This window comes from Acyrthosiphon pisum, chromosome A2 (assembly GCF_005508785.2).
Source record: "Acyrthosiphon pisum isolate AL4f chromosome A2, pea_aphid_22Mar2018_4r6ur, whole genome shotgun sequence".
Taxonomy (NCBI): Eukaryota; Metazoa; Arthropoda; class Insecta; order Hemiptera; family Aphididae; genus Acyrthosiphon; species Acyrthosiphon pisum.
The window spans coordinates 70,367,913-70,392,119 of NC_042495.1; the positions used below are offsets into that span (position 1 = coordinate 70,367,913).

General features: G+C 30.2%; 1 protein-coding gene across 4 annotated transcripts in view; it reads right to left on the minus strand.

Annotated features, from left to right (window-relative positions):
• Window positions 1–24,207, minus strand: part of LOC100168952 (neuroligin-4, X-linked-like) — a 365,515-nt gene that overhangs the window by 65,960 nt on the left and 275,348 nt on the right. For all 4 annotated transcript variants that reach the window (XM_029490516.1, XM_029490517.1, XM_029490518.1 and 1 more), the window contains 3 exons: window positions 16,605–16,889; window positions 9,933–10,188; window positions 9,644–9,866 (listed from right to left, as the gene is read on the minus strand). In XM_029490516.1, coding sequence (XP_029346376.1) covers window positions 9,644–9,866; window positions 9,933–10,188; window positions 16,605–16,889 — 764 coding nt within the window. The remainder of the gene's footprint in view (window positions 1–9,643; window positions 9,867–9,932; window positions 10,189–16,604; window positions 16,890–24,207) is intronic.

The following is a 24,207-nucleotide window of genomic DNA, read 5'->3' on the forward strand; positions in this document are numbered from 1 at the left end:
ATTTCTATAGACATGTGTTTCTCATTATGTATCTCATTATATTGTACTAAACTCGTAAATAATATGATCAATTAGAATATATAATTGTATCTACGTAAAAAATCGTTGTGAATACAATACGATACAATACAATTATTTATACATAATGAACAGTAATATTTACAAACGATCTGTCAGCTATAAAGTTTCAACGTAATGATAGTTTTAAAGCAAAAATAACTATAAATATTTACAAAGTGCAATTAAGTAGAAATTCAGTCAAATATTTCAAGTAGGTATACTTAAATCCATTACAAATGCATAACTACAGATAATAATATGTTATAATTTATGATACATTAAATATTTTATTTTCAGTCATTAGGTATGTAATTCTAATTGTATCCTGTGATTTAATTTATAACTCGATTCAAAATTCAAAATTATGTAGGAGATCTTATAAAATATTAACAATGAAAATTAAATTCTGCTCAAGTAATAAAGATCTAACTAAAAGTATTTAGGTCAGTTAATAAAATACAATTGTATAAATAAAGATAACATTTTCTTAAATGTATATGTTCTCGTGTAGGAATAGGTACTGTTGGTACCATTTTATCAACATGAAATAATTTTTAAAAGTTCATTTTTGAAAAAAAAGTAAGTGCTCAAAATCTAAATCTGGAAATATACTTTATTGAATTATGTATGTAGTGAAATTTATTTCAAGAAAATTGGTTTCTTTCATTATATTATTGATTATAAATACTATATTTATAATCGATAATAATATACTAAGTATTCGTTATTATTAAATAAAAATCATCTTTTTCATATTTATTACTTTTAATTGATTTATATACTATAATGCTCGTCTTTGATTGAACACCTATATAGAATTTATATTTTATGTTTTTATGTTTTTGTGATTTTACTCAGCTAGATTTGGTTTAAGTTTCAAAATATTTGTTTGAATTTTCCGACTTTTTAAAATCTATTTCACATTTCTCAAGCTCCTTTATTCATAACTTTTGAATGTTTAATAATATAAAAGGATCATTTTAATTTCTAATTAAGTTACTAAAGCTATTTGTCTTTAGAAAAAATTATTATATTATATTAAATATTATTAATATATTATTATTGCTTTCAATTTAAAAGTAATAACGCAACTACACTATCTCGTCATACTTGGTGAGTGGAATGAAAAGAGTACCTAACCTACCCTGGGCTTTTGTATCTTGTCCGGATGTTAATTTTTTTTGAGCTAGGTATTTTCCTCCCATTTTTCTCATCTATTGACAATTAAATTGAATGTGGAATTGAAAATGTTTTTCTTTCTCAGATGTCAGAGGTCCGACATCTCTGGCAGTGTGGTACTTTACGGAGAGGACCGTTCAGCATTTTCAATTTACCCCGAAAAAAAAAAAACGACGAACGCTTTTTCTATCCATTATTTGTTCGCTGTTAATTTAACGTTTTTCCCGTCTATTACGACGACACGCGTGAATTTCTGACAGCAGTCGTTGTGCTTTTGGTCTAACTCGGACAATCCGGAGTTCTGGAAACGTGGGTTGCGTCTTCTCCCAGGGAAATGTTGTTGGATAAAAAAAAATCGTTCAAAAGTCAATGCATTGGGAAATAACGTTATTATTATTTTTATTATTATATTATTTTATCATTTCCCATGCGATAATCTGTCGCCGTGACAAGTCTAACGCAAGCGTCACGCGAAGAGCACGCACGAAGTCGTGTATTTTTATTTTTGTCACGATAATAATAATTGTCGTTAAATATATATATATATATATATATATATATATGAGATTGGGGAGAGGTTTTTTTACCGGTCGTTTAACGTTTGGTTTTTGAGTATTTTTTTTATTTTTTGAGATTACATGTCCAAAGCACTCGAGATGGTCGGTCGGGAAAAGATTCATTATTCGGCCGTTTAGAGTCTGGAGGACCATTCATTACACCCGTGCTGACAGTGTATGTTATTTCCTTAGGTGAACGGCAAAATGGATAGGCGGGGAGTGGAGCAAAAAAGAAATTAAGCGATCCGGAGATGGAATGACGGAGTTTTCTCATTCCTCGGCCGGTCCTTCATCATTTTTCCGTGGACGACGTAATTGCTATACCGTCACAAGCAATAACAACGGGGCCATATCTCCATCTCTGTCTGTCTATCTCTCTCTCTCCTCTCTTTCTCTCTCTCCTCTCTATCTCTCTCTCCCCCTTATTTTTACCCTCACTCCCTCTTATATCAAACCACCCCCACCGACACCTCCGACACTTTATCCATCCATCCTTCTGATCTACCCTGTGAAACTCGAGTTGACCGACATTTTTGGTACGGGCTATCGGGATGTTGGTATAATATAGTAGAATAGCATTGATCAATGTATATTATGTTTATCGGAAAATTGTATAAATGTGATTACTTATTATTATAAAATATATATACCTACAGATATCCCCGTACGTGTATAACAGTATATGTGTGGTTGGACGAGATACCTGTATGGACATTGTATATTATCGGTTGAAGGAGAGTTCGACAATTTTACGCACGACAGTAAAAAAATGTCCTTAAGTTTAGAACAATTGCATTTTCAAATTTAAGGGGGCTGCAGCCGGTTTTGAATAAAGTCAAAACTAATGTAGATTTGACCAATCTAAACATTAATTTTGTTTGTTATTGTGTTTTTAAATATATTTAAATTCCGTATCATAAAATAAACCTTAAGGGGGCGGGAGGGGGCTCCAGTCAATGAAAAAAGGTAACTTTTAGACCAATAAGCTAGACAAAACTGGAAGAATTTGGATTGACAGATTTTAATTTTGAAAAAATTGTTGAATTTATAAACTTCTAGACTATGTTTCTTAGGAATCACTTTTTTTTATTTAAAATCAGATGTGCCCAAAATAAATACAAATGTAATGCAATTATTTCATGGGATTTCTAAAAAAAAAATGGTTATTTTAAGGTAATTTTAAATTGAAAATTTAAGAAATCTTAAGAAATCTAGATATTTTATCAATGAATTCAAACATGCATAAAAAATTTTAATTGGACATTCCGAAATATGTGTAATTTACCACCGCTTATTGGTCTAAAACGTATGAAAAATATGTGAGCTGCAGCTCCCTTAAATAAAAACAAAATGTATTGTTTTTTTCAATGAGTAAGTAATAAAGAATTTTTCTTTTTCTTATAGTTTTCAGAAATTGAATATTATCTGAGATCTCGACTTTTATATAGCGCCTACATAATAATATAGTAAATTCATAACAATGCTATTATCATATTATAATAAAAAACATTAGGTTACATAATTGTATGATTTATTTTATCCTGCCAATCTTAGTGCACAAATAACATTTGCTTTCTAGGTCTCTATGATGCATAGGTAAATAACATTTTATATTTTATACTCAAGTAAAATACTTATATCTATATCATAATAATGTTTTGTATTAACATTGAACATAAAATATTTTTTCTATTCCCAATGGTAAATACTAAATAGTACAAACAACAGTCAATACTTCGGTCCATGATTCGAGGACAAACATTTTGTATAGACGCAATAGTTTGTTTGCCAGGTATTTATATTTAATTAGCTTATTTTCTATTTTAATAAGAAAAACTGTGATCTAGTATTCCTGATTAGTTTATTTTTTAACGTAGTTCATTAACAATTATTTTATAACCCGAAGGTGAAGACACAGTGCTAAAATTAGGTAAAAAAAATAAATATCTGTATCAGATCGAGTCCAAATAACAATGGACACTGCAAACCAGTGGTGTTTCATGCGATTTCGACATTTATAGATGGACGTAGATCTCCAGAATATTCCGTCCGACGTCAGGATAATTTGATAACCCCCTTAAATATTCTCGATCCCCGGGTTTTGAAAACGTCTTAAGGTATTAATGCTGGTAGAAAATACGCGTATCTCTGATAAAATATACATGATGCGCAGTGTTATTTGCCTAACCGACAAGACTGTATCATGAGATATAATTTTATACGGAACGTTTTGATTGGCCTCGCCGTCCCCCACCCCAACGAGGTATGGGTGTATATCATTTGGACTGTGTAAATCGGTGTTAATCCAGCTCAGCCAGCTGGTCCGAACGATTGTGTGTACAAGTATTAATGCACATACAGGCATATACAGTAAACAAAAACATTTAGTTTGTAATCCGATTGCAGCTGCATAAGTAGGGGGGGGGGGTGCAGTTGTACATTGTCATAAAACGTCTAGAGCGGACACTCGCGTACCAAAAGTGGTGGTTAATTGAAAAATATTCCGCGCTCAAGTTTTATCCGGTCGGCCGGTTGGTGCAGTGGGCGAGAGGAAGTTAACGGGCGGCGATCGGTTAGGGGCGGCTAGGAGCTGGTCGGACGGTAAATAAGGGCGCAGTGGGTGTGTTTATATATATATACACAAGTACTGCGTTATAAATCAGAGACCGGGCCAGAAGAGTTCAACACGAGCGTTGTTTGTCTTTTATTTCCTGCCGGTCTTATTCATTACTGTAGCTGCCTCCCCCAACGTCGTTCGACCCGTCCGCGAACCCACTGTCACAAATGAAATTTACCGTCTCCCCCCCTCCCCACCACACGCCCTATCGACACAGAATACGACCCCTTGTCCCCGTAGGTCCAGATAGGTCGATTTCCTTTTTATAGCCATCGCCCGCCGCCGCCGGCAGCCTCACGGTCGCTCGCCGCATTTTTCATATCCCTTACCGCGCGTGCAACACCACCGGCCACCACACCACACCCGCTGGCACTATCAAAAGTTCAAAAAGTTACTCTCGACACTCTCTATAAGAGTGATGGTGAAAGTCACTACTACCTCCATATACCGTTACAGCACAAACAAATACTATATATATAATATTGTTAACCTTATACGATATTATATATTATGTACGAGTTTAACCTAGTTGTAGTTATAATATAATATATTTTACTTGTCCGTTGTATAAGTACCATCAAAATATATAATTAATTCCAAATCGATTAAGAATGCAAATAGTTATAAATAATGTTTTTTAATTTTTTTTTTTTAAATCATATCATAGTGTCTATTTAAGTACTACGTTATAAAAAACCTACTTAAAAGTTACAATATAACGGAAAAAATGCAACAATTATTAAACACACTAAAAACTTCCCTAAGACTAAATTAATATTTTGAGAACAAACAATTTTTCCCTTGAGTTTAAAAAATTTGAAGTGAAAGAAAAATTGGTCACATATATCTAAGTTCTAAATCCAGCTTGATTGTAATGTGGCTTTTTATGACAATTTACGAAAAATAGGCTTTCCTCTTATCAAACATAGTAAATTCCAAATAACAAATGTTTCTTTTTAGTAATAAAATACTATTTTGCTAACAGAACAATTATTTATATCATTATCTTTACATGATAACAAAATAAAAAAACTGGCTCTATTTTATTAAGTCAATTTTCACTAAATGAAATTTTTTTAACTGTTGCCATCAGATCATAATTTTTATTTTTATACCTACTATTGTTAGAAAACCCTAATTTAAATATTTTGATTTGCAGTGGAGATAGCAAAGATACTAGAGGTAAAACGGGGATTTTTTGAATATTCTGAATAGATATTATACTATTAAATACCCTTGACAATCGGGATGCGTAGGAATTTCGTATTTTATCTACCCTTCTCCCCGTAACCGTCGCCGAGTTACTATAATATTTTGTGGCCCCCGTCCCTCGGTCCAAAGACCGACAACAGTTCAGCCATTTTCCTTCCTCCTGGTCCGATAACATGACGATTATATTATTATTATATAGGTTAACAGTTTTAACGTAAAACTATTATCGACGTGCGTGTCCGACGGATGGAACATTGAATGATGTTTTTTTCGATTCGTTCTTTTTTTGTAGACATACAATTGTTCTGTCACTGTTTCTATTTTCTGTTTTCATTATGGATTTTGCAAAATCTGCACAGTGTCCTCAAAATCCATGAAATTTCCACATCACAATGTAAAGATATTTTGATAAACTTTTAAAAAATAATTTTGTGGTTCTGAGATCGAATATTAGAGTAACCATATCCAAACCGTCTTGAACAGAATGACTTAAACTAGTGCCATAGTTCTACCATAAAAGGGGTGATACGAATTTTTATAATGATTACACCATCATAACAAACATTTAAATGAATCTGAATATCGATAGTGTTGAATTTAAATCAACCAAAAATGTCTAACTTATACTGAAAATGTTCCTAAAGATCCTTAAACATAACTACACAGTACCTACATACCATATAGGTCACACTTACCCAACCACCCTTTAAAAAAAAGTGTGGCTGATGTTGGGTTTTCGGCGCCACCGACTAAAGATTATTCATAATTGTTTTATTAATGACTTAGCCCTAACTAACCTCTTAACTTCACAACTGTGGATATTTTCACGTTTCAGAAAGTTTCAGAATAATTATGACAATTTCTTATAGTTATTACTGCTGTCTTATATCGTAAACAATAAAGTGTCAGTTAAACGATTCAATTTTTGTCTGTAAGAGAATTTTTTCTAATCCCACACATTCTCGTAATATTTTAATCTAGTTTAGACGGACGATTTAGAACATTGAATTAATGTATAGTAAATATATATAATATATTTGTGATGATGGAAGTAAAATTAAAAGTAGGTAAAAGTGGGTACCCAAATTATATCAATATTAATTTTCGTTTCCCAGTGACACATCCTGGTAATTGATACGTTTTAATAATAATTTACTAACCGTTTATATACCTCATCGTTTTAGTTATCGGGTTATCATTGTTCTGTGTTCTGTCCCCGACAACAATATTAGTTTGCCAGAGACACACTGCTCTTTGTATTGCACTTTTGGTATAATATATATTAGGTAATTTACATATATTTACCAACTTTCAATTTCTCATTAAATCAAACACCGTTTCAAGTGCCGGACTTTGTGTAATGTGTACCTAAACGATACGTATTTCAGACGTCATATCGTTATCGGGATTTTGCCACTGCTGCATCCACGTCACGAACTGACGGATGTTTGCTTGTTGTTATTTTTTTTTAACCTGTTCATTGATCACTAAAAAATCAGTTTCCCGAGGAAATTGGATTTTCCGCTGCGATACTGCAGGCGCACAAACATTTCGTTTTATATTTACTCGTGGTAGCGTGCATCGAACAAGTAACACAACAGCTAGATGTATATACAGAACCAATATAATACAAAATAATGTTTTAATGTAACCTCATAGTGTTCGCTCATGTTACAGTCATTCCATTAACAAAAGTGTCTGATGCGGAAACTAACGTTTCAATATATTTCCACCTCCTGCCAGTCGGCCGTTTGGTGAGTTGTTCGTTCAGTTTATATAAGTGTTGATATTATGGTATTTCATCGCACTGCTATAATGCCGATTGGGATATCGGCCACTCTCCAATGTGCGGTTATCTATTTACTATATAGGTACTGTATATAGGTACCTAACATCAACAAATAGCCGCTGGTATAATATTATGAACTCGTACTACTGCGTTCGTCACTGATAATTTTAGTGTAAATGATCGAAGTCTGTTTGAAAAAGCATGTATTATATTATGACTGCGTAGGTTTCGATCTGTTAAAATATGTCAATGTTTTGCATAGTTTTTTTTTTTTTTTTATATACGTTTCGAAGAATCAGGGTGACGATAGCAATACGAAACAATCACAAGGTTTGAAATGAATATGACAATGATTGTTACACATATGATAAAAAAAGTGGAATTTCCTATGAAATAAACACTAGAATGACAAATTTCAGATACATGTTCACATAAAAAAACTTTTTATTACATTTAAAATGCATTAACAACCAAGGAGTGATAAATTATTTTATTATTAAATCAATGATACATTATGTACTTTTGTCTTTTCTCACTCGTGGATTTATGTTTAATACAATATTCTTGTTTTGTCGTTTTTTTCCAAATAATAATACGTATTTGAGAGAAATTCAACCAAAAATATTACAATAGCTTTATATTTTAGTATTAAGAAAAAACTAGTACCTACCAACTTATTAGAATTCTCTAATTTAATATTTCCAGTAGAAAATAACCAATAAATAAATGTAATGAAAAAATTTAAATGTTCAATATATATTTGTTTTGATTTAAATTTCATATTTTATTGCTTTTGAATTAAATTATGTGAATGAATCATCAACCTAGTTCAACTATTACAAATTTAAAAATATATAGATTAAAATATCAATACTTTACTCCAAATGTAAGACGTAATTACATTTAACTAATGATTAATAATTGTATTTTTATAATATATGAGGTACCATTTAAAGTTTTTTGAATCTTAAATTTAGTTGTTTGTGCTACGACTTAATAAACCAATTACCAACATATTTTAATATAATACTCATGTTTTTATATTTTAGTTATAGCTCAAGTTATACCATACCTAGCTAAATAACTAATAAGTACCTATACATTATTGTATACTTATAATATGAATTCCAAAAAAAAAAATATGTTGTCATTGTGGCATACGTATTTTCAGAAAAAAAACTTGTTACATATTTTATATTAAGTAACACGATTTTCCATAATATTACCTTTTGTAATTTATTGAATTGAAAACGTATTAATAAAATTATAAAATGTATAAAATATGACTATCTAATGTATTCGTTTATAGACCACAGAGCGGGTTTTAATTACAAATAATAAATCATAACGTTATTAATATAACAGTGTATATAGGCATTAGTTCTTGAAATATAGGCGTTAGTGCTTATATGACAGGCACTTGTTATTCACAAATATTCCTGAATTATTTGTGTTGCAATAAATTATATTGGTTAGCAAGGTACACATATTACATTATTATACATTTATCTATCATAATTTTTATTACGAAATACCTAAGTTTATATTTTGATTTTTGCTATACATAAAACCATATGAAGCACAGACGACTATACTTACCTGTATAGTGTATGGGTAAGCTAAATGAACTTTAATCTTAACGTAACTTAAACATGCATCATAATATACATAATAATTATCAAAATTATTTTTAAATTTTATTCATTACACACAAATATATTATCCAGTCTTGGATATTTATTTGTTGGTTATTAATTGATAGATATAACTACTGTGTTTACGTATCGAAATAACATGGTAGGTATTGAATTTGAAAATGTTAATATTATATTGTTCAAGTGATCCGGTGACCAGCTAATTAAAATTGATCATAAATCGAAAACAACAATGGAAACGCTATAGGTACTAATCTTCAGTCCATATACATTACACACCATATCATATACACGACAATTATACGTATCTGTAATAGGTGTCTCATCGCACCGAACAATATTAATTAATGGCTAAATCTATAACGGGATACAAAATATTTTGTAAACAAAAAATTCGACGGCCGAATAGAAACGATGAATGCCGCTAGTCGCGCCAACGGTTGAAATATTGTATTTGATTGACATCGAACGACGACAATATAATAATATTAATAAATAGTATGTGCCATATTGTAAGCCAACGAATCGAAATCGATTAATCTTAATTTAACGATGGACGGATGTCAGAACTCACTTGTTGATAGTCCCCGTATTTCGTCTGGTAATCGAACACGAATAAGTACGAGTTCCTGCGATTAGCCGAATGGAGATCGGCCGTGTTGATGACGGGTGCTACGACTTGGGCGTCGGACAAGGCTTCCAATGTCTCGTCTCTGATGTTCACCGGATGTTGTACCGGTCTGTCCCAGTCAGTGTATTCATTTACGATGGTCGCTAATATTTCGGTTAAATGGTACCTGCGGATAAAACGCGAAAAATAACGATTTCGTACGGTGGCCGGCGGTGGAGTGGCGAACACTCACTTGTATGTGTTTTTGACGTAGGTCTTTAGGATTTTAGTTCTCCGATCGGCTTCGATACCGTATTGGACATCGTCGCCGGTAAATGCGAAAAACGATTCGGCCCGCACCACGCCCAACATCAGATCGAATCTAGACAACCTGGAAAGCAATCGTTGCCGGGCCGACGGATTAGCAAGAATAGCTGGCCCGAATCCGTTGGCCAAAACCAATTCCTTTGGATCCTCTGGCGGTCTACCTGGTCCAATATCTTGACCGTCTAAAACAAAACGAAAAAAGTGATTTTTTTCATACCATTAATTATTGTATTGTGATAGGTAGTGAATCGGTGGCATTTTGTCAAACATCAAGACGTGTAGATAGGTGTATTTTTCTAATAGTGTTCAATAAAATGTTATATTATGTTTGACAATATTCTTGTAGAATATAAAATTAATAATAATGATAAATTCATGTAGGAAATTTATTCGAAATCATTGAAATCAGAAAATTTAATAACTTTACATAGTGTAATATATTATAGTATAAAGAAAAATAACGCGTAAGCATAGTGTGTTTATGTGTTTTCGTTTTAAATGTTGATAAGAGACTTTTTTTTATTTGTTATTATCTTATTCAATCTATTTAAGTAAAACTCTAACTTTTGCTGCGTAATAAATTTTTCATTATTCATCGTGTTAAAAATAAACAAAGAAACAATTTTTTAACTAAAAATGTTTATATTAATACAATAATATTAAAGTAAATTTTTCTAAAAAATTTAATATAATGTTATAATATTATTTCAATTTTTCACAGCACCCATCCTATTTTCCTTGAATTTAATAGCGTTAAGAAATAAGATATTTCTTTGACTATTATTTTCATTATATTTGACATGGTACACAGGTCACAGTTTGCTCCGAATTATGATAACGGTCCGCCACCACCCGCCAGATATAACAGTCCAGAATGAATGGGTAATTATTGGTAAACAGCCTATATAATATCATATGCCTGACCAGAATATTACACGTAATTATAATAAAATAGTATTATCTGGTCGGACTGAGTTTTTTTTTGTGGAGGTAAGTTTCACCAAAATGGTATCTATATAATATCATGAGTATTATAGTATTGTCTCGATACCTAGCTGAACCGCACTTTTATTTGGTACCACTTGAATATTTATTCAATTTTTTGGGTGCTAATTTCTTTAAATTACCATTGTCATTATAATTCTAGTGGTAGCGAGTTTCCCCATCTTTTTAATATTATATTCTTAGGTGTGAATCACCAAATTATTTACGTATATTAGGTTGGGTGAGATATCATAGATACTATAATATAATCATAAATGCTAATCACCACATATTTATATTTATTTGTAGTATATATATGCAATGCTGAAATCATCACTTATTTTGTTATATTTGTTTCGTAAAGTGCGCGATTTTTTGTATAGCTAGTCTGTGATACATTATTATGTAACTTCATTTTGTGAGTACCTATTATAATATATATTTTGTATTCTGTAGGGCCAGAAGGGACGTACATAATAGTTATGATTTATTGTCGGGCCAACAGAGCCAATTTAATTATTATACCATATACATTATACATATTTTATGCATAAGGTATATAATACTTATTTGTTGCTGTAATATTTTCTATATCTTTTATTATTCAAAATTAATTTATTATACAGCAATACCTTATGACTATTCACGTACCTATTGTAACCTTTTGTTCATAGTACGAGTATACTATAGGTAAGTACTAAGTTGGTACACACTAACCCATACTATGCATATTATATTATTATATTATATAATATATATACCGGGTATATTATACCCACACACTCATTCCATTACGTAGCTCGTTAGTATTAGCCGTCAACTACTGTTGATTTCAACTCACACAACACACCTCACACACACACTACACACATGCACTATAATATTATATCGGTTGGTCTGTAGAGAGTCTGCCAACGAGCACCAATAGAACAAGCTACGCAAATCTTATTTGAATAGAAACGACCTGAGGTCTTGTCTCAAACGATAAAAACAAAAATGCATTGCGTTTACTATTTTCTATTTATTTGTTTTTATTTATATTTTTTATAACTGTTTACGACGCGTATTCCCGGATAACAGTAAGTGCAAGCAACAATCGTTGAAACTGATCAAACTTTAATGATCCAGCAGTCAGTGACACGGAAGTCGACCGGAAATCAGTTGACGTTAGATTTATAAATACTTGAGGGTGTCGCAATGGGTTTCGTATCTCTTACTGCCAGTAGTCGGGAGTGAGGGTTGATGAATCATCCAATAAATTCATACGAAAATCGGAGTACAAATTCAACAAAGATAGGTGGGGTAAGGATGTAAAGAATTATTTATGAAAGGTTTATATTTTGTTTCTTGTCATTATTGTTGTCACTTGTGATATTTATTATTCATATTTTGGAATCACGTTTATACGAACAATACAATACTATTATAAGAAGTCCAGAATTAAATGTTATACTAAAAAAATACATTAAGGTGAACAATATACAAGAAATGAAAACAGCTTCTGAACATTGATTTCTGGTCACGTGGAAAAAACGGAAACAACAAAAGACTCGAACTCTTAGCGAATAAGACATCAATCAACTCATAAATCAAATTATAACTATTGGTAGCAATACAAATGTAAACAAAAAGAAAGAAAAAAAATGTGAACAATGAAAACAATAACAAATACATAAATACACACACACACACACACACACACACACACACACACACACTAAACGCAGTTAAGAAAAGAAAAAAATGACGATAACCAGCGGCAGTGGCGCAACTAGACACGGGGCCTTGAAATAAAATATAAAATGGGGCCCCCTACCTAAAAATGTAAATGATTTTAAATAACCCAAGGTACATGGTACACCACATACTCCCTCCCCCCCAAAGTTTGTCAAAACCATTAGTATTATGTCGAAAGCTAGTCGTTTTTTAGTGCCCATTTAGACCAATAAGCGGAAGAAAAAAATAGATTTTTAGAAATCCAATTTAATTTTGAAAAAATATTTCTGAATTCCTTATTCACATTTCTAGGTTATGTAGGAAATGGGTATTGATTTTTTTTTTTTTTTTTTAGGAACACCAAAGCAATGGTGAATTTTGAAAAAAAAGAAAATTAATTTAATACTATACTAACTGAACAATTCAAAAAAAATCGAAAAACCATTTCCTACATGACAGAGAGAAGAAAATAAGAAATTAAAATAAGTTTCAAAAATTAAAATCGGGCTTTTAGTAGTGACTGCATTTTTCTTCCACTTTTTGAAACTTTCGTGTTGAACCTTTTTTGATTGGAAAATATAGTGACATGTGACTGGGCGTTATTTTTTTTTATTATGTACGTTACGGATTTCCAAGAATCTTAGCCGTAGTTCATCTTTAATTATATAAAGGGTTCGGGGTACTCACTAATGATCAGTCACTACACACACACAGTCAAACATCACTCACGATGGTTATACAATATTGCCTAAATCCGACCCCTTGAAAACGGTTCCCTTTCAACAGCCTTAAATTAATAACTTGTAGTGTGATTATATATACTCCATTATGCTATTAACAATAACAGTATAATTATAGTATAACAGCTATATCGTTTTAAGCTATTATAATACGCCTTTACGTTAATGTTTATATCAATAAATATAGGTAATAATAATTATAAAATGTGAAAAAAAACTAAAAACCAATTTTTATTTGTCCGCCCACACTCCACCGAACTGTCACTTGTATTATAAGGGGGCCCAAAGTTTCACTTCAACAACTTGCCCGCTAGTTGGCCCACTGGATTCAGCGGCCATCAGCTGTAGGGTTAAGACTCACGCGGTGGCTTACCGCGTGAATATCAAATGCAACCTAAAACTATGTATGTGCACCGTCAGCGAGATTGTTAATAAACTCGGTCGTCCAAAAGTTGTTTGGCAATATTATACATTCGGATATGGTGTACGATAATAGTATATGTACTGCCTAACGAGTTTGTATAATGCAATTCGGCCGAATTTCACGCGTGTTAAAGCCAACGTTACGGGGCCGCGGTATCCGAAATTGCGTTTTGTTTGAACTTGTAAACAACGTATCAGTTTAATTTATCACGTAATCGCAAAGGCGGATTGCAGATAACGATGGAATATTGTAGTTGACTTCTGGCTGGGGTGGTGTGGTATCGCACACGGTGACGTTATATATTATTATACATAGTTCGGTACCTAAGTGCATTCTCCTTATTATTATTCGTAGACACGTCGAGCACTGATGTAATGGGCAAACGAATTGTGAAGGAAAATCAGACGAAAAAAGGGTGTGGAGGGCACATCCTGTTGCAGGTTGCAACCGTAGGGGGAGGGGGGGGGGTAAACCGACGTCACGGCGGAAACAATTTTATTTTCAGTTGGCGAGAAGACGTGGACGGCGGAAAAGGAATGACGGCAGGTATTCGATCATCTATTTCCTGGTGTAACTTTGGCGAACAATAACAACTCCGTATGGGGGCCAGTTTCGTTCATATTATGTACAAAAAGCATAAAATATAAGTCAAGACCGTACAAAAAATATATTATACTCGCACGCACGCCTCCACCCCTTTGCCCGACATTGTATCCATTTATTCACATAAAAATCCGCTTATTCAAAACTCTGCGCTCTACAAACCAATCCCATTTATTCAGGTCGACCTAACCGAAACCTCTCCGGGCCCATTAGCATGAACGATAAGAGCCCTCCCGGGATAAACAAAACCTCGTCGAGTTTCTCGCACTTTGGATTAAGTTTCCAATGGAAACCAATACTCTCCGGGCGGCTGGCAGCGATATAGAGGTTTTTTCGTTTCCGGCGTATTATTTTATTTTTTCAGTATCGTTATTGTCCCTCATCCTTCTTACCCGTGACCTAAGATCCAGACGAATATAAATTTGTATCCGTAGCAATTAGCGCACGTTTGTCCGTGGTAACTATAATATTATATATAAATCGCAAAAAATGACGACTGAGTTTACTATTATGATTTAACTTTTTTTCCGCCTTTCCGCATTAATGACTTCCACAGATTATAAGCCTGTGAAATACAGTGTTTTTATGTTCGTGATTCATCATACCGTGTTAAAAATACACATTTTTTAAAAATGACTTAAAAAAAAGTTTCAACGCATTGCGGACTTCATTTGATTACAAAACAGATACGGTTGGCTGAGTTGTAAGTTGTTATTTGATACGGCTTCACCTGGTTTTGGCAATTTAAGCGTCTTAATTTTTCATCCACTAAAGTTGTTCACAAATTTAAACCATTGTGATTGTATTTATGTAAAGACTACAGTATATATTATTTATTATAAAAATAATAAAGACCTTATATTTTTTTTGTGATACCTCGTGAATTTAGTGTTTGTTAATTAATTACATATTTTACACTAACAGCCCATTTTATTTATTTATTTGATTACGGACATAAGTCTAAATACAATACATAAGTGCAGTAATTAGAAATTACAAAATACCAAAATTACATCGAATAGAACAAAAGAAAAAACAATATAATAATAATAATAATATTACATACAATATGTACCATAGAAAAAAATCATTATATTATATTAACACAATTTCCATTATTATTATAAGCTATATAAATTATTGTTTCATTTAAATTCAAGCTATACTTGATAAAGTGTATCTAAAAAAAAAAATCAGAAAGATAGAAACGTAGACGACAATGAAGTATGCTTTGAATGGATAAAAACAAAGTATTTTAGTTGTATATACTGAATGTACTTAACTGAAAAAATGTATAAATTATTATCGAATGTTGAAACTATAATTTATTGTTTATAACTATTATTATGTTATGTAATTTATAAAGTAAGCTACTTGCATCGAATGCGGGAAATTGTGGTATCGTATTACTCAGTTGATATAATATTTTGTGCTTATGGAATATTTTAATAAGATATTTATTCTAAATAGCGAAATGTATATAGTTGAAGTGGTTTTAGATAAATGTATAATTAAATAAAACAACTTTAGAAAACTGATTTCAATTTTAAACATAACTATAGTTATATAATGTATTTTTATTACATCAGCATAACAATTTCCGCTCTTTTAATAATTTTTCACATCAAATCCTTTAAATTGCTATAACGATACTCACAAATTGAAAATCGTAAAGTTGAACTTAATTGTGTAAATTCAAATTCAAATTGAAAAATATTAAAAAGAAGTATATTTTCATTATACGTATTATTATTACAATCACGTTTGTAACCATTGTGTAACAAAAAACAACACGCCGCGTTAAGATTTATGACGCACATTCACTGTATTAAGTCAAACGTCTACGGCGGCCTTAGTGATGTTTGTAGGTAATTTTTTAAAAATTAATCAATAAAAAAAATAGCACACGACAATATTAGATAATATATTGTTGACTCCAAATAATGTATACACTGTGCGTACTAACAATATATTATATATTTAGGTATCATTTTTAAATTATTATTTTAACATTAAACAATTTCTAGACTAGACATTTTCCCCAAGAATGTCTGAACAATTTAATCTCTTAAATTTCACATGATTATTATTCATCAAGTCGACGGAATATATTTAATATTATTTTACTCACTCGACTGCGTTCCGAGTCTGCTGGACTCGGCAGCAGTTCCAACGTCGATGATGACACCGTCCACGCTGGGTCCGAAGGCAGTGGTGAACTCGGGTACGTGGAGTTGCGCATTCAACAACTGATCCAGCGGCGTGTCGCGCAGGCAGTTGAGCAGATGCAAGTGTTGCAAATCCGGCGAACAGTTGACCAACTTGGACACCTGATGTCCGTAGTACACAGGGTCCCTGACCAGAGACAGCGGACTTAGCGGAGAACCACTGAGCAGGATGGCCCGGTGGAATAACACTGCGAAAATAAAATGTAAGGAAAAATGATCAAGACAAATAGGTATGATAATATGAGATAACAGTCGATATTACAATCGTGGATGTAAGTATAATATAGGGCTGAAAATCGTTGTTTGGGGTGGTGACATTTTTGCAAGCGCTTTCTCGAACCGTTGATTTCCGGCGACAAACATATTATTATTAACCGTAGAAAAGGCCTGTTCGAACCGTTATAAATTATCATTACATATTATTACGTTCGGATAGAAATTTTGCTTTTATGTAATAATTTCTGAAGTTGTATAAAAAGCGTATTATAATATACAGCTATAGCGTTCCCGAATTCGAGCGAAGATGATTTTCGCTCCTAATGGCGTTTCTGGGATAATTATTATTTTTGAAATTAACGAAGAAAATACAATATGGACGAAAATAACAAAAACTTGACCTACATAATATTATTGTTCTTCTCGTATTGAGATGGTATCTCGCGGGATCGTAGAAATCGACATGTTCCCAATTGATACCTATAGGTACCTACTTATATTGCAATGGGCTAATCAAAAGTTAAAGCTACAATATTAATAATTGATACAGTTTTCGTTTTATTCGGGTTTTACATTTTTTACTGCAATTAAATCAAATAATTATCAAATCGCGTTTAAATCATTATTAATATTAATATACATTACAGTGTTAAATTGAATTACATTGAATTACATTAGTGTTTTTGACACATTGCGGTTTTATATACGCATACGATTAATTATCCATTTCGCATTTAGTTTCAACATGATTTTAAACGGTTTGCATTTTGTAAAATAATACGATTACGAAACAGCAATCAGTTTTGTATTTCTTAGATGTTTTATTTTTGAAAATAAAATATAAATTTTCCTTTACAACTTGCAATGTTGAAGTATTTTTAAACAATACTAATTATTAAATAAATTAGTTTTTAAATGTATTTATCTAGTACATACACTTGTTATTATTAAAGAAAATTCAGATTGTGAAGTTTCCTAAAAGCCGAATAAAATGTTATTATATTTTTACAAGGAAATAAACATTTATACTTTGGCACCTCAAACAATAAAATACACAAACATTATTACCAGACCGAGAAGTTTGAAGAATAATATATTAAAATTAATACTTCTAAGAAAAATATTATGTACATTACATTGTAAAATATAATTTTTAATTTTTAACAAAGGCACAAACATATTATTTTATTATATTATTATTTCCTTGTTGTAATGCTCACATTATAGTATAGTAAGTATGTCGGATTACGTGTAGAAACTGATCACAGTTGAGTTTTTTCCTTATTAGATTTCATGAGTCAACAGGAAACTAATAACTGTCATTTTATTGTATTTTTTTCGTCCCTTTTATGACATAATATTTATGTTAAAATTCGAGACGCATTCACTCGATAAATTGTGTGGTATTTTTTGAGTTTAGAGTGTCTAAAGGCGATGAACGAAATTTAAGAAGACAGCTGATGGGTAAGCAATTTATTATACTCGACGATCTTTGTTGTTGTATATATTGTATATAATATATAGGTGGATATACATATTGTATAGAATCTGAAAATCGATTTTTTTTTTATATAAGTACCGTATAATGCGTATCATAATATCATCTATGCCGTCACTATTGAATAACGAATTCAGACCATGAATAAAGTTAGGTATGCATGTACCCGATGTGATGACATAATGTTTAAAAAAAATAAAAACGATAGTAATATGTATAACAGTACATAATGTATATTATAGTTAATTTTTGGTAAAATCTTAACGTATACGGGAAAGCAAATGTTTGTCCAAGATTTGCACACATCAATTGAAGTATGATACGTAATGCGTCGGTGTTATATATATATATTTTTTTTTTATGTATAACAGTGTCATTTATTTGGTTTATGGAGTTAAAACAGTTAATACAGTTAAAAATAGTATCCTTTCACTCTGCGCATAGTGGATTTTCCCAAATAATTCCAACGATTATAATTGCTAAGTAACTGATTGGATTTGTTCTTAGCTTATGCACATCCTATAAATGGTTTCGCAAATACATTTGTCTGATACTGTTGCACGATACAGGTCTATCCAATGATCGAATAATTATTTTTTCTACACTTCATAATTTAGAGATAATAGACCGTTTTGTTGATTGGTTTGCTGATGGCACGTTTTAAACATAACCTTAATGTTTTTCATAAATGTACTCAGTTAATGTTTTAGAAAACTTCATTATACCTACCATATAATATATTATGCTTACTGTCAAACAAATTGAATAATCATATTTACCGCCTATTAACACTTAACAGTTAGTAAGCAGGTATTGATTCTATGCTAATTTTTTTTTAAATATAATTTAATATCAGTTTTTCATGAAAATTAAAAAATGTCTTAACCAATTTTTTAAATGTTTGAGGAGACATGAATTGGACATCAAGGAAGAAGATTTGTATGTACATTTCGTATTTTGATAAAATATTTTAAATTATGGAATTGTTACGAAATTCCCAAACCTTTTGAGGCTTTTGAGGTTTCAGATTGTTGTTGGCTATATATTTTATTTGGTTAGACATTTAATGAAATTAAATATAAGCTGTATCCATCTGGAATGAATAATATGAGAAAAAAGAAGCACAAAGATTCTGTTGGATGTATTCAAAAATAAGTATAGAACACGAAGAAAATGATAATTTAAAATGTTTAAAACGTCTTGCCCATATAACTTAAGATATTAGTTTAAACTACTATAAAGCCGATTCATATAGTTTGTTTTCTATATTAAATTTTGTTATTCACTCTTTGTTTTTTCAATTACATGATTTTTGCTGTTTTTATTATATATTTTGTGTTTGATCTTGATTTTTTCTATTTTGGAGGTGAAATCTGTCGATTCATACATTAAATTATGTAATATGTAGCATAACTTGATTTTATCAACTGTTATTTACTGCATGAAAAGCAATTTTAGAAACATCAAAGAACAATTCTGCCAGCATAATTTATTTTAATAGGTACCTAGTGTATTTTTAACGTGATTAATCTTGGTATGATATTATGCCATGGAAATTGTAGATTTGACTGGATCTGTGTATATTTACTTATCTGTTCTATATAATCTATATCCAATTTATCATATTTTGTCTTTTTCGACTAAATATAAGTAGGTAATAACTGTTGGAACGTAGTTCATCTATGGAAATTTAATTCGTAAAAATACCGGGATATTCTAATCAGCACATTGGACACAATGATATTTTACGTGGTATCGAACTTATTCAGCTGATTGGAGTACAATCATTGGACTCGACCGGTTGAAATACAATATAAATCTCTTATTATAATTTAGTAATTGCTATTATAGTTACTGTACACAATATACAATTTGTAAATGATAATTATCGTATGCGAATGGATGCAAGTTTTCTAAATTTAATAATTTTATGACAACAATAATTTTAAACAGCGGCAACATCACTACGTAATACGTATACGTGAAAATAGCTTGAAAAAAGCACTTTTAAAACTTACAATATGTAAATCAAATAATTTCTACGTTTTTATTGTGTATGTATGAATAAAGATAACTTAAGATAACTCTTATTTATAAAAATTCTATGTTGATACATTTTTATACTTCTCAGGACTTTAAAATTATAGTATTATATCAGTATATATTAGTATATTACTATGAAATTTAACAATAATTTTATAATTTCAGTATTTTTTTTTACATATTATATTTATTCCGCTGTCGTTTTTTTTTTTTTGTTGGGTTGTGATATTTCAATATAATGATGGGAACACAAACATCCGTTAAAGGCCTGTCTGTAAAATTTGTCATTGATATATTAAAAGCAATGTACTACATTGTAACTTCTATTTAGTTTTAATAATATCAACCTCTTTATAAAATCATGATTTTACATTTATGGTATATGATATTATAGTGTTAAACCGTTGCACAAATTGAGTTTTTAGTTGTAATAATCGATATTTAAATAATACAAATTATAAAATAATAGAGTGAAGTACTTTATTAATATATTATTAAAAACTAAACATAGATACATTTATTAAAGCGCATGCCTAGATTGTTTGATGTATTGAAAAAAAAACGAATAATTTAGGTTTCTATATGTGTTATTATTTGAATTAAAACTAACTTTGGTACACTATAGGACCTTCTTAAACATACTTGCTATTAAATTTAATACAGAAACTTTAGAATCAAGAATACAATTCAATTGTAAACGATGGTTGTATAACTTATTCTGAGATCGATTGCACCGAAATGTAATCCACTAATTTATTATTCCTATTTACTTTGCGTTCTACTCCCACATGCTCCAATTCGTTTCTACCAAAGTCATTGTATTTTCACACCGGTTAACTTAATGTATCACTGCTAGAGAAATCTGTTGAAAATCCAACATTTATTATACAAGAAAAAGGTTAGTTTAAAAATAAAAAGTACATAAATTGTAATTATAATAATTACAAAAAGGTATAAAAATAAAGAATTAAAAAAATAAAGTAGATTAATTGTTAGCATAAAAACATGGTTCATTGAGTTTTTTTTTATAAAATGTATTAATTATTAAACTGACTATTACGAACTTATACAAATATTTTTTAGAATGTATATATTTTATTAATGTATATAAGTACTTAAATATTTATTTGGTGACTTTTAATTTAAATACTTTTGTCAGTGAAATATGCATAACGCGATTGGGTAATACGTAGAGCATTTATCTTTCGGTAGTTTATGTTGTATTATCTTGTAACTTTCTAAGGATGGTAATAATAATCGTAGCTAAACCTGTCCAAGCCTACACCAGTTTTATTAAGTAAATTTAACGGAGATTAAACAAATTATTCGAAAATAATGTACCTAACATATTCCTAACAATTCCTATATCTTACTTAATGTTGATGTGAACTATAAACCTATGTCAGCATGTCTTACATCTAAGTTGTAATAAGTATTGTAAGTATTGTACATTGTATTGAAAAAATGCATTTCAATAAATAATTGATAGGTAATTACCTATATTGATTTTTACTATCGCTTAATGATATTATTATTATATTATATTATTATAACAATTGAATATTTTGCACATTTTACTGTTTTTTACTTGGCGTTAAGTGGTTTTTGAGGTTTTTCTTGTCTACTTATGAAAAAACAAGTTATTTACAAACGTCAAAACATCAACGGCGATACGTTTCATTTATACATTTAACTAATGCGTTTACATTAGTAACGCTCTCATAAAGACCCAAGTAAGAAAATATTTAACTTAATTACTGTAAAACGCTCATAAATTATCTTAGTACACGAGGAAATTAAAGTCATGTTAACATGATAATACAGAATTAAAAATATATATAAGAATAAAAACAGTATACTACTATTATCTGTAAAATATTTACTTCAGGTTGTTATTAATTATTCAATATAACGATAAGTCGATAGCATATTGTCTTTGAAGCACATTTTAAACATTATAGTGAAAAAAAATATGTATTTTTTATTACATTTTTTCGAGCAGGGGATATTTTAATATTGAATTGGAGTCGAACCAAACACGGATGCTAAAGTTATACTAGACTCCAAGTATTGCATGGATTATCAATGGCTTTTAGAACAAAATCCATGGGATTTTTAACATTGACGATAACACGGAAAATACAAGAAGTTGCGAAATACCAATAATAGTGGGTGATAATAACAAAAATAATTAGTATTTATAGTATATTCAGTTTTTCTGTTATGATATATTAGTTAAAATTTTATAAAAATGCATGTAAATGCTTATGAATCGATTTTATAGCAATGATGGCAAAAAATGCTCAAGACATACCACTCCGAGAACCAATCATAAATCGTTTATAATTGTTTAACTATTAATTATAATTTATAAGTATACAATTTATTAATATAACTATTTTGTTCACAATATAATTTTCTTAATTCATAAATTGTATTAAATTGTGTAACATCATTCAATAAAAGTGTGATATCAACAAATATCAACTACAGTCCTAATAACAGGAATACGTATTTAAATTAATAAAATGTATTCTCGTATGTAACTAAAATATGGAATTCGATTGTGTGATATTTTTTATTTAAACAAAAAAATCTGATACTATAACTATTAAAATATAATCATTATAATAATATGTAATGACTATATCAATTAAAATCATCCCAATGACAACGGATACTGCACAATTTAAATATTCTCAAATTTCATTATAGGTTGGGTTTTTTTTAAGTATCAACATAAATATCGTAAAATACGTTTAATGAGGTTATGGTGGATATCGATTTCAAATATTTGTGATATTTTATTCGATCGGAAAACTTTGGAATCGGATAAGCAAAAACTTCTGCGGCTTAATTGTCCGCGTATAGAGTCCCTTTTATCTGCAAATGATTAAGGGCTTTAGCGTACTTGGCATATTATAACAGCGCTGCCATAAACTGTTCCATATAAAATCCCACCACAACACATACATATATACATTTATAAAATATATATTATATGATCAAACTGAACTGTTAACGTAAAGTTTTATACTTCGATTCTCTAATGGGCACGAGTTATCCGCAATTTAAAATATTGCGTTTTTTTTTTTTAAATATTTGATTGGATATTATTTCTTATTTATATCCAATTTATCATATAAGCAAAGCTGGGCAGTAACTAGTTAAAAAGTTAAAAGTTAAGTGAAAAGTTACTTTTTTTGATAACTTTTAACTTAACTAGTTAAAAAAAAAATAGAATATAGAAAATAACTTAATTAGTAACTAAGTTTTTTATTTTTATAAATAATTGTAACTTAACTTAGTTATTTTGTTAAAATGAAAGTTATTTGTAAAAAGTTATTTACGAATTTTCCTATTATGATTTATGTGATTTATCATCTATGAACTGTATATTATTTGCATTGATATTTCTGAGAACCGCGACGGAGGTATATCTACCGACGATTGTAGGTATGTATATTATTGTATTTATTACTATACTATAAACATATTATTATAGTATATACTAATGATTAATATTATACCATATAGACATATTGTAATTACCAATTAGTAGTATTATACTATTATAGTGAATAGTGATTATTATTATTTATTTATTACTTATTTGGAATATAACTTGCAGGGAAGTTTATATTTTCTATGAAATGACAACAGTTAAAATTTATGTTACATTGTTACTAGTGTACTGGTGTACATTGATAGGTACGTAATGTTAAAATAATACATTTCCAGAATGGACC